The 12,124-nt window shown below is 42.9% G+C and overlaps 1 protein-coding gene across 1 annotated transcript; it reads right to left on the bottom strand.

Moving 5' to 3' along the window:
• Positions 1 to 507: 507 nt before the first annotated feature.
• Positions 508 to 11,865, bottom strand: UCHL1 (ubiquitin C-terminal hydrolase L1). Its single transcript, XM_019751988.2, has 9 exons — positions 11,818 to 11,865; positions 11,692 to 11,703; positions 11,079 to 11,207; positions 7,879 to 8,029; positions 5,740 to 5,825; positions 5,615 to 5,662; positions 4,817 to 4,883; positions 3,939 to 3,997; positions 508 to 959 (listed from the first exon to the last, which is right to left on the bottom strand). The coding sequence occupies exons 1-9, from the start codon at positions 11,848 to 11,850 to the stop codon at positions 873 to 875; spliced, it is 672 nt and encodes a 223-aa protein (XP_019607547.2). The 5' UTR covers positions 11,851 to 11,865; the 3' UTR covers positions 508 to 872.
• Between the last annotated feature and the right edge of the window lie 259 nt (positions 11,866 to 12,124).

Genomic DNA, 12,124 nt, shown 5'->3' with positions numbered 1-12,124 from the left:
CTTTAATCAATAGTAATACATCAGTATTTTTTCATTCATTATAACGAATGCATCACCGTAATATAACAAAAGGGGAAGTAGATGATGGTATATGGGAACTCTAATATCGTCTTAATTTTTCTGTAAATCTAAAATTGTTCTACAAAATATTTAAACATTTTTTAAGTCTACAGGTACACATACAGTGTTTCCCCGAAAATAAGACCGGGTCTTATATTAACTTTTGCTCTAAAAGATGCATTAGGGCTTATGTTCAAGGGATGTCATCCTGAAAAATCATGCTACGGCTTATTTCCCAGTTAGGTCTTATTTTTGGGGAAACACGGTAGTAATATAAATGTATTTTTAAAAAGTCTAGAGACACTAAACTAGTAATATCTTTATGGTAATTTTCTTATCTGTGCTATATGAGTCACTCACATGGAAGACGTATACATATATTACTATCAAAAAAATTAGAGATATATTAGAGGGAAGGCAAAACAGAAAATAAAAACCAGTTTAGGCTTCTCTCTTATCAGCAGAAAAGTTTTATTTGTTTTAAGGACAGACAATTTAAACCACATCCAAGGCCTTAACTTATAGACACAAACCAAAGTAGCCATTTAAAGCATTAGATATTGAAATACAAGACATACAACAGGGGAAATGCTTCGCCACCTGAAGCATACACCAAACTTGGCTCAATCGACAGCTGAGCTCTGCTATCTGCTAGCACTTGGGTGTGGTAGAGGGTAAGAGCCTATCTGCCGAACCAAAGGAGAACAGCTGTGTTCTACAAGTACTGAAGCATTTTAAGACTGCACTGGTAGGGATCTATTTTCACGGTGAAGGGCAGAGAGGGAAAAAGCGTAGTGCCTTCCCATTGCGCATTAGGCAGCCTTGCAGAGGGCCACGGCAGAGAAGCGCACTTCCCCTTGCTCGCGCTCGGTGAATTCTCTGCAGACCTTGGCGGCATCCTGAAAAGAAGGGATGTCATTAATTTCCAAACAGCAAAGGCGCAGAATGAAAGTTTCAACAGGAAAGGACCAGTCAGGCCTCTTAATGCTCAAAGTTCACCCGGATCAACTGTAAACTTCCCACTAAACTTGAAAGCCAGGGCTTAAGGCGAGAGAGGAAAAAAAAATCATGTGATGGGAAGGGCAGGGACCCGCATTACAGATTTGACTTCAAAAGCTTTGACTCCTTTATTACTTCCACCGAATGTCCTGTGCTTCTCCCACCTTGTGCCTGGTTTTGACAACAAAACTACACTATTAGGGCTCTTTTCCTCAAATGGAAACAAGATAGAAATTGATCTCTCTTCCATAAGGGAAAAGTTCTCCTAACTCAGAAATTCCCACAGTAGAGACAAATTTCTTCCAAGTAAATTTTACACAACAACCTTAAATGTTTAACTACCTGGTATTCCAGGTACAGACATGTGATGGTTTCTTAGATATTTTTGGAGTGACGTGTTAATTCTAAGACCTAGATTACAAAGATTGGTAACAAGAAAATTAATCCCAACAGTTATATTTCTTTATTGTATTTTGCTTTATTATTCATCACAGATTTTGCATTTCTGACAAATTGAAGGCAAGACTCTCCACCAGCAAAACGATGACAACTTACTTGACTGCGATACTCACTTTATCACAGAGGTCTGGAATCAAACCCTCAATATTTCCGAGGTATGTCTATATTAGTTATGTACCCAAGTCTAGGTTTTAAATGCCTTGGGATCAAAAATATCAATCACTCTGTTCAATCTGTAAAGTCCAGTGGAAAGACAGCTCCACAAACCACATTAATTTTAAGCCCTTTAAAAGGACTAGTAATACTGTGACACAGAACTGTCATGCAACATTAGCAACCAAAGTCTAGAAATCACCAACTCAATGGGATGCCTTAAAAAGCCAACCACCACGCCGGTGTTTCGGTCCTGCTTTGGAACCACATATAAAAACTAACGGGGTCTAGATTGATACCTACATTTTATTCTCTATTAGAATTTTTTAATATATTGATATTCCAGACCTTCCTTCCCCTACTCGACTTTCCTATAGGACCCAGCGCTTTTTAATATTAAGTGTGTGCCTCTAAAGAGAGGCACAAATGTGCAGCCATTTCCTGCACAATGATTCAACAAATTCATTCAAGTTTAGGATATCTGGGTTGTTTCTGTATTTTCTCACTGGCTTAGCAATAGTTAATTTCGTGTCTAGTTTAGACAACCTAAAACATCTTTAACCATACAGAACCAGCCTTACTTATGAATTTTCACTATTTATGATGCTGGTTTATATTCATTTAATTTTAAAGGAGATTCTAATTTGAGTGGTTTTTATTTTTTTGAACAAAAGAGTTTACCTTTCCCACACCTCATAAATTCTACTCATGGTAAGTTTTAGGTATCCTATATGGGGCACATTTTATGGTATTAGTATTAGATAGGAGTTAGTATGTACCTTAGAGCTTCATTAAAAGGACTAGAGTCTGTCCCCAAATGTGTCATGACCAGAAATTTTGCCTCTGTTCTTACTCTCTCTCACAAGTAAATTCTGACTCTCTCATACAAATTTTCCCCCATCCTGTTTCTCTAGGTCTAGTTCTCATTCTGTATTACTAATCTCATATACTCTTTGTGCATCCAAGAATTAGCTCCAACTAATCTCAGGTGTGTATGACAGCGAACTGGACAAAGTGACCCTCCCTCCTAGAATGGCATAACTAGCACAGTGTGGTCATCAGGTATATGATGGTCCAATGACAGGTTAGATAGAAAAGCAGTATTTTACAGTGAGTAAAAGCACAGACTCTAGAGACAGTCTAGATTTCAACCATGGTTCTGCCATTGACCACTGGCATCACTTAACCTCTGCACCTCAGTTTCCTCATCTGTAAAATGTGAATAATAATAATACCTGCCTCACCGTATCCTTAGAAGGATTCTATAAAAGTTGTAAGTCCCTCAGAAGAGCACCCAGCACAGGGGTCAGCAAACTGCAACGTGTGGACCAAACCCAGGAGGCTGCCTATCTTTGTGACTGAAGTTTCAGGAGAACAGCCACACACATTCATTTATCCATTGTCTGTGGGATGTTTTGTAGCTGAGACAGCAGAACTGAAATACATGCAACAGAGCCACATGCCACAGGAAGCCTAAAGCATCTTCTATCTGGTTCTTAGCCAGAAAAGTTTGCCGACCCCCATACTGTACACAGCAGGTGCTGAAAAAAGATTAGCTGCTAGTACTACAAATGAAGTCGTTATACCTTAACAGCATTTTTTGATTTCATCACAAGCAATTTTCCTTTGTAACAGCAAACTGATTCAACAGTAGAGACTCATTTTTAGGGTGAAGAGGCCTGGTCCAGAATTCAGAGGTTTCTGTAGTCACTTGTACCAGGATGGTTCCACAGTGACCCTGGATCTTAAAGTTCTTATCAGGCATGGTTTGAATCTGTTTCTCATCCTATGACAGTGGGCCATGTGGGAAGAAAATGCTCCTGAAGTTAACTACCTAATCAGAATCCATAATACACTATCTACAAAACTGACCCAAATTCAGCAGTCTGGGAGGGACGAGGAAAGGCTCAGGTTGCCGAGGAAAGGCTCAGGTTGCCGTTTCATGAGTCATTAGCTACGATGTAATCTGACAAGAGGAAAATGGTCACCTTAATCCCACAAAGAAGCAATGCAATGGCTTTCAGGCGAGTTCTAACTGTGGACTAAAGACAGCACAGGGTACAGATTAGTCTCAGCTGCTCTAAAGGAGCTTTTTATTTGTTATAAAATAAGGTAGATAGAATTACTAAGATGCTTGTTAAGCCCCAAAGAATGCGATTAACCCACAAGATTGGTGCTGGCTGTACTGAAAAACATGTCAGCCATTTAGAACAGACAACTTGGCTAAAGAAATGTGGGCCCTGCTGGAGATGGATTCCCAAGCTTACCTGCAGCAGCAAGTCCTCTGAGCTGGTGCCATGGTTCACCGGGAAAGGCATTCGTCCATCTACAACAGAGAAGCCAGGCATGTCAATTTTCTCTGCACGTTTTCTGGCTACTGTGCTTGTCTAGCTTAAAGGGAAATTTTAGGTTCTTTCAAATACCACTGCCACTCCCATAAAGGCAAGCCTCGTGATGAAGGAACAGACTGGAAATGAGATGCAAGTGTTCCTAGATATCCATTCCAGGCAATTCTCATCCTCAAGTAACAAGATCACAGAAGCACAACCTAGTTGCTGAAGGGCTTGTGCCCCATCTCCTGAGATTAGCCTTGAGTCTCCTTTACTTTTGTTTGCCCATAGGCAGCGTCCTGACTTGAGACAACCCAGATGCAAGTCTTTCTCCATTAATACAAGGAGTATAACTCTGACAAGGTGGATAGTACTTTTTGTTGCCATATACCAGTTAATAGAAATTACTCCAACATGTCCAAATCCTTTTTACATAAACAAGGTCATACTTAGGCATTTATCTTTGCCCAAAAGTATTCCTCATCTGAAAAGGAGGATATTAGAGAGCCTATATGGACAGTGCTATAGTGGGAGATGGGAAGAGAAAAACTGAATACACATGCCCTGAACTGGGGTTGATCTCGTCTCTTTATTGGTTTGTGACTCAAGTCATTCATTCGCAGGTCTGCTGCATGGGGAGGAGGCCATGGGTAAGATAAAGGGTTAAGTACCAGCATGAGAATCCCTGGTTGTTCCAGCTTCCTAAACAATGATATACTAAGTGATGTAAAGTTGCACGCCAGTACTGTAAGAGGAACTATGTAGGCAAGAATGCATGAAACTATATTAGATTCCAAAAATGGAATATAACATACCAAGTTCATAGAGGTGGCCATCCACGTTGTTAAACAGAATAAAATGAAAGTTCACTTTGTCATCTACCTGAAGAGAGCCAAGAAATGTTTTTGGAAATGAGTATTTAATAAGCAGAACTTAATTTGTTAAAAGTAAATGTAATATGTAATAAGTATGATTACACCGACTTGTATATCTTTTAAATTATTATAGCTAATATTTATGTATTTCCTAGCTACTAGGCCCTAATCTAACTAAGCCCATTAAGGTAGACTGTCAGAACTCTTTGACTTGCTTTTTACCGAGGAGGAAATTAAGGTTTAGGAAGGGTAAGGATCCCACCTAAAGACTAGAAAGTGGCAGAGCCAACCATCATTATAGAGGCACTACCACTGCCTTAAATCTCATTTAACAGTTGACGAGAAGGCTCTGTTCAGATGAATGGTACATATAAGCATTCTGGAAATTGTCAGTCCTTGTTGGTATCTTACTGTTGCTACACCTCCCCAACAGTCTGTAAGAAGAATATCTAAAATGCTCAATTACTAGAAGCCGTGTTACCCTCTTACTCATCTGGATCTAAATAAAATACTATTAGTTTGAATTTACTCAAGACTCTGTCAACTGCCAGTGAGATTTCTGAGAGCCATTTTTATAAAACGGTCTGGTCAAAGCATTATGCCAGTAGTTTCCCAGTGTTAATTGGCCGTGGGTGGAAAACTACATTTGCTGTGTTCCATACGTGGGTTCCTGCACATATTTTAGGGAAAACACAGGTGGCATCTGACAGCCTGGCTCTGATTTATATTTGCACTTACCCGACACTGGCCTTCCTGAGCCACGGCGTCATGGGCTGCCTGAATGGCCTGTGGAAAAGAGAATCCTTAGCACAAAAACTTCCCCGAGTTACTGAAAAGCGATGCTCTGGAAGTTCTCTTCCTACCTCATTCTTTTCAAAGCATTTTGCTCTGTCTTCAGGGGACAACTTCTCCGTTTCAGAAAGAAACTGTCTCAGGACTGACCCATCCTCTTTAAAAAAAAAAAAAAGATAAAATAATGCAAATGGATGCACATTATTGCTGATTGAAGCTGGTGCACAGCTGGTCAGTTGTGTTGAGGGACCTGAATCTTTACTACGGCCTCCAAGGACGGGATGAATTGTCCCTTCTTCCCCAGCTTTGTTCCCACCACTCTCCACTCTGCGCATTCAAACCAGAGAACTCTGCATCCCTCCCAGGTGCCAAGCCTTCTCTCCTGGCTGCTCCCCAGCCCCTTTGACCTCTACCTCAGAGTCATCTCTCAAATCTCTTGTCATCACTTTGTCATAGCACTTATCCATTTGTAACACATATTTGTGAGAAATTTCAGGGTCATAAAGACAGGACTGTCTTGTCTATTGCTGTATCTACAGAATTTGGCAACACACGGTTCATGTGTTTTGCACACATATGCAACAATAACATTCTAATCTAATAACAGCTGTCAATCCAAAATTTTCACGTCAGGGGAGAAAATGCAAGCTTAGCAATACAGTTATCCAGACAGACATTCACCTAAGACTCTTAAATAGAAATGTGAAGAGCCAAATAGGCTGGCCTAGAAACAACTGACTGGCTGAGAGCTGGGGTAAGTGTTTTGCTGTTGCTCAGTCAGTGTGGCTAAGTCTAGGAGACACTGACTACACAGCGAGAGCAAGAGCAACTTATAGTTCAAAAGACTTCAATTTGAACTTTCAGCTCCAAAGTTAAAAAAAGGTAAATATGTTAAATTGGGACCATCAAAATCTGGAAGTGATAGGAATCCCCTGAACTTGATGAGGAGGGCTATGATTCAAACTAAGCCTTTGGCACCATCACGACCAAGGTTACAAAAGAATCACCATCTCTCTGCTGACCTCAAGAATATAGTACTCGAAACGAAGTGAGATTTACTGCAGAAGAAATAGAAAGGACCAAGCTACATACAACTTTTTAACATGGCTCAGTCAAGTTAATACTTGAAAAAGAAACTTCTAGAAGATCTGGGTATTTATGGCCAGGCCTTTTTTTTTTTTTAATTTCAAAAGTATACCAGTAGTAGATAGTGTCTTGGCCACACTTCCCTTGTTAAAAAAAAATAAAAAAAAATTATGTGACCTGCTACAAGCAACAGTGTGGACCATTAGTTGAAATTATTCAATCCTTGGCCACCCCACCCATTGTCTAAATCAGATTACTGCCATCTATTTTGGTAAAAAAAGTTTTATTCAAACACAGCCACATCTGTTGGTTTCCATCTTGTCTATGGCTGCTTTTGCACTAATATTCTCATCTAATAACAGTTCTCAAATCGAGATTTTAGGGCAGTGACCATATGGTCCTCAAGCCTTAACTATTTACTCTCTGGTCTTTCAAGCAAGTTTGCTGACCCCAGGCCTAAATCAGACATAACAGCCATGTATTTTGACATATTTTAGTGCTGTTAGTTGTGCCTCTGATAAACTTAAGGGCTGAGACGCACTCATTTCTTCTGCATTCTCCACAGCCCCCACTGAAGGTGGGCGAAAGCCCCTGACCTGACGTTGTTCAGTTAGTTCTTCCAAGGTTTCAACCTGCTGCTAAACTTCCCTGCAAAACCTTCACACTAGCTGTGCCCAGCTGCTCTAAGCTGTTTTGGTCCTCTTGTTGCTTAGGAGACACAGAACCATTAAAGACAGGTCCTAACTGTTGATCCCTAATTCTTCAGAATTGTTGAGAATTGAACAGGAACATGAGAATCAGAATAATAATCAGCCCTCAAGTGAAGCCTTTTATCCTTCACCTCAGGCCCATCTAAGCTGCCTGCAAAGGGAAGAGCACAACTGCCTATCACTCACGCTTCCTCTCCAGGTGGAAGAAGCCAGCCCATGCTTCTTAGAAAATGAGCTCCCTTCTCTCAAAACAGAGAAACAAGAACACACCCACTGATTATATCTGGCTAAGTAGGTTTCAAAAGTTTTGAAAGTAATGACTTTGCTGAATAGACCCTTGGGGCTTTGGAATGAAGAGGTACGGCTATACCAGAGGTCAACTAGAGGATGACCGGCCTCAAAACTCACACGTACCAAATTCCAGTTTGTCTTGATTATTGGCTACTGCGTGTATAAGTCCAATGGTACCACAGGAGTTCCCAATGGTCTGCTTCATGAAGTACACTTTAGGGCTGACTTCTTGTCCTTTTAGTTCTTCAATCTGTTTTTTCCTGAAGTTCTCGTGCTAAGAATGTAAGAAACATATTAACGTCTCAAAATGAGAATGCGAAGAACAGATGGTAGCACAGCAAGTTCTACCACCTAAATGGAAACACAAGTAGGATGTGTGACCAGAAGCCTTGGTGCTAGATGCTGGCCAATGCCCAGAGAATGGCCTGTCTGCCTCCCACACCCACGCCAGCCCGTGGGGTTCTGAGAGCCTCTGAGACTCCACCCTGATGCTGCAGTGCAGTAACAGCCTTGGATATTGCCCAAGGCTTTGTCTAGACACCACTGCAACCTTTTAGCTACAAATGGATGGTGTCAGGAAATCAGAAAAACAGACAAGTTCATTATATAAGGTAAGGATCTTAAATAGAAACGTAAAGAGCCACATAGTTTTCTTCCTTTAACACCAACAATGACTATTTCACATGGGCATCCCAATCAAGCTTTGTTCAATTTAACACCCCACAAGAACATCAGTGAGTTTATATCCCACCATTCTTTAAAGTTCTATCAATTCTATCCAAGTATACTTCTCTTCAAAAACAAAACAAGCCTTAACTGTTGAAAGGAGCAATTTAAAAAAATTATTCCCTCTCTTTTTTAGGAAGGAAAGACAATTTTAAGTCTAGGGTGCTGGCTGTGATTCCACAAAAGCTCCTCCTCCTCTATGACACTTCTTCGTCCCCACCAACTATGCAGTTTGAGGATTACAGGGGGGTGGGTGTGGGGTGGTACAGACCAGTAAACAAATGACTAGAGGTAGTTTTCCTCAAAGTATCCATTAGCTCTTTGTACAGTAACTTAGTGGGCTTGTCTCAACTTTTCACTAACAAGTTTTAAAGACCTTACAGATGTGACTTCTCAGTTAAAAGCAGGGTGCTAATGCGATAGAAACACTCATTTCCCATAACCAGTATAATTTAGACAGAACACCAGAAGTATATTTCCAGTTCTAGTAGCCTTCATTACATGCGATTGAAGCCTAAGCCCGGTCTATGGCACCATTAGAGGAATATGATCTGTTGTCCCACCAGATCAATTTAAACTCCAACTAGTAGAGTTTTAGCATCATGTATCTACCATATCCTTGAATTGAGTTACTTATTGACTATTAAGGCTTTTTACTTTCCTAGGTTAATTTTTTTTTTTTTTAATGGGATAACACTGTCCTTTAGGGTTGTTTGAGCACTTGCATGGAGACACTTCTGTAAGTATTTCATTATCACTTCAAATTAATGTTTTCGAAGTGGTCCATTTAGTAGTTCATAGTATTCTTGGACAAAATCAGATGCTCTGTAAATTAACATTAGTTTGGAAGTCAACCCAAAAAACCTCAACTTCTCTTTAAATTTGCTTCCGTGTGTCGCAGAACAGGTGCTCAATAAATCTGGTAAGACTGAACTGGAGTTAAAGGACTAAGTATCCAGCTCTTACAAACATAAAACATTCAAACCACAATGTTCTCTAATAAGACCCACTTGATCCAGCAAAAGGAGAGCAGTGGGCTTCTGAAAGACAAACACGCTGCAGCACTGCCTCCCAGAGGCCTTGCCTCTGAGAGCTGCTCAAAACCTCCGAGTCATCATGGTTGCTCTAATAAGAAAGCTCTGTGAAGGGCTCAAACCAGAGAGAAATTGCATTTGATCTGGTCAACAGGGAAGCTAATTTGACTTGCAATTATCTGGCAGCTCCGTTTTTACCTAAGTAAAGGTTTTGGCAATAAGAAACACGTCAGTGGGATTATCTTAATAGCTTTAATAAGGGTTTTTAACCCACAGATATTTGGCCCATTTACAGGAGGAATGCCTGGAACTGCCCACAGGGCTTAATTTATGTTGAGGATGCTTCTAGAACATGTAGCCTTAGGATGGTGCTTCAGTTAAGCTCACTGCTTGGAATGATGCCCGAAATGTGAATGCCTCAAGTTTTGCTAAAGGACATTTCAACCACTCCCAAATCAGGGGTCAAGTGGAGATAGACAGTACCTTGCAAATCAGGAGATAGACAATACCTTGCTAATTAGTGGAATTCCATACAGCCCATGACAACAATTATTCCAGCTACCTTTTTATATCTGATGCTCAGTCTTTGAGGTATATACATAGCGTGCCAAAAAAATACATACACATTTTAAGAAAGGAAAACTCTATTAAAATTGTAATACTCAATATATACTGATAATAAAAAATGAATACAAGTCACGTTTGACTCCTGCAATTACAGGAGGTGCTCAAAGTGGTTGCCATCAGCGTCCAGACACTTCTGGTTACGGTGAACTACTGCTTGGGCAACACTGACCAAAGTGTCCACTCATGTACATTTTTGTGGCACCCCTGTATATATATCCATGCACACTTATAGGACGAAGACCATATAAAGGGAAATGAAACGATGCTTCCAAGATTACTCCAATACCCACCTATTTCATTTAGCTACAAGGCCAAAGAAGAGGATAAGAGAGGTGAAAAGACGTTCCTACACAGGCACCATACACAAATTATTAACCTTTTTTAAAAAGCACATTGAAGAGGCTAAAATCCAAGTGTGCACACTGCAGGGAGTGGGAAGAACCCGGAGTTCACAGGAGACCCAGGCAGCGGAGGTGGTTTAGGTAAGCCTGTCCCCCTCCATTTAATAGCTAGATGGGAGTCTGAGAAGCAAACAATACACCAACAGGTGACAGCCCTTACAGGGAAACAACGAGCCATGCCTTGGAGTGAAAGGCTCAGAAAAGCCTAGGTTCACGCAAACTCATGAGTAGGATTATTTCCCTGGATAACTGGGATGATGAAACTGAGATGCTGCTTCTCTTCCAAATTTAATGCAATGTTGGATGGATGAGCGAAGAGGCAATAAACTCTATTACAAGAGCTCCAATGAGTAGGTACCACGAAAGTGCGGGCTCCTCCCTCCCTTCCCCCACAGGGAGGGGCAATTTGACCAGGTCTGGGCGCCCAGGCCAGATGGGGAGGGGCGACGGGAGTCTACAGGGTCCTTAACGCCACTCCGGTTAGGGAGCTGTGCGCACCGTCCGAAGCCCGCGAATCCCGGGCCCCACAGCTTACCTGGGCGGTGAGGGGAAACAGCAGCAGCAGCGCGCAAGCAGGAGAAGGCACTGAGCTCAAAGCCTCCTCCTCCAGCCCCAGCACGTCCACGAAGCGCCACTGGCCGGCGACCCCCAGTCGGGCCAGCACCTGCGGAGAGGAAACAAGGAGGCCAGGGGCGTGGAGACAGGCGAGTGATGGACACCAGCCGAAAGGCGAGGCCGTCTCCGCACCCTCTGTGCCCCCAAAGCGTGCCTGGAGTCCCCGCCCCCCTCCCTGCCGGCGCGATGATACAGCACAAAGCGCGGCCCACACGTGGCTCCCGCGAAGCCCGGGCACAAAAATCCGTGCGGCCCGCGCGCGCCATTCCCTCGGGACCTCGGCCCAGCGCTCGCATCCTCCTCCTCCTCCTCCTCCTCCTCCTCCTGCAACCCCACCCCTGCCTGGTTTCGCAGAGTCACCCCCTCACTCCCACCCCCGATGCAGGGGCAGAGGGAGGGCGTCCCGACCGCGCCCCAGCCCTTCGCCTCTGGAGCGCGCAGGGCGCAGCTACGTCCCTGTGAAGCAGCCGGAGCCCGTGGGCGCCTCTGCCTCGGCGCTCCAGGTGGAGGCGAACAGAAGTAACATCACTCACTTTGTTCAGCATCTGAAAGGCAATGCAAAGAAAATACAAAAATTAAACCAGTCAGTGATAAGGCTACCTGGCGAGGGCTGACCCTCACTCCTGCACTCCCCGGACCAAGGTGCACCTGATGCTCACCTCGGGATTAATCTCCATGGGTTTGAGTTGCATCTTCGCAGAACAAGGAAAGAGCCACAAGCCCAGAGAAGAGGAAAAACAGCCAGCGGCGCCGCCCAGGCTGCCTCTATAAAGCGCCGGCCTGACGCACTGTAGGTGCCTGCGCAGGGGGAATCGGGGCAAAACCAAAGAGGGGGAAACGGTCAGTCTCAGCCAAATTGGCAAGAACCCCCCCTATGCGCAGCGCACAGTGGTACGGCCAGGTCCCCAAACCTTGCAATCTCGCTTGCTGGTGAGATGAACTGTTGGTTGTGGAGATGGGTTTTGT

This window comes from Rhinolophus sinicus, linkage group LG02 (assembly GCF_036562045.2).
Source record: "Rhinolophus sinicus isolate RSC01 linkage group LG02, ASM3656204v1, whole genome shotgun sequence".
Taxonomy (NCBI): Eukaryota; Metazoa; Chordata; class Mammalia; order Chiroptera; family Rhinolophidae; genus Rhinolophus; species Rhinolophus sinicus.
This window is presented reverse-complemented; position numbering and strand designations above follow the sequence as displayed.

Coding starts and splice junctions, on each gene's coding strand:
- UCHL1 (XM_019751988.2), bottom strand. CDS start 11,850: ATGCAACTCAAACCCATGGAGATTAATCCCGAG. Junction 3,998..4,816: donor TGGCCACCTCTATGAACTTG/GTATGTTATATT, acceptor TCTCTGTTGTAG/ATGGACGAATGCCTTTCCCG. Junction 960..3,938: donor CAGAGGACTTGCTGCTGCAG/GTAAGCTTGGGA, acceptor CCTTCTTTTCAG/GATGCCGCCAAGGTCTGCAG.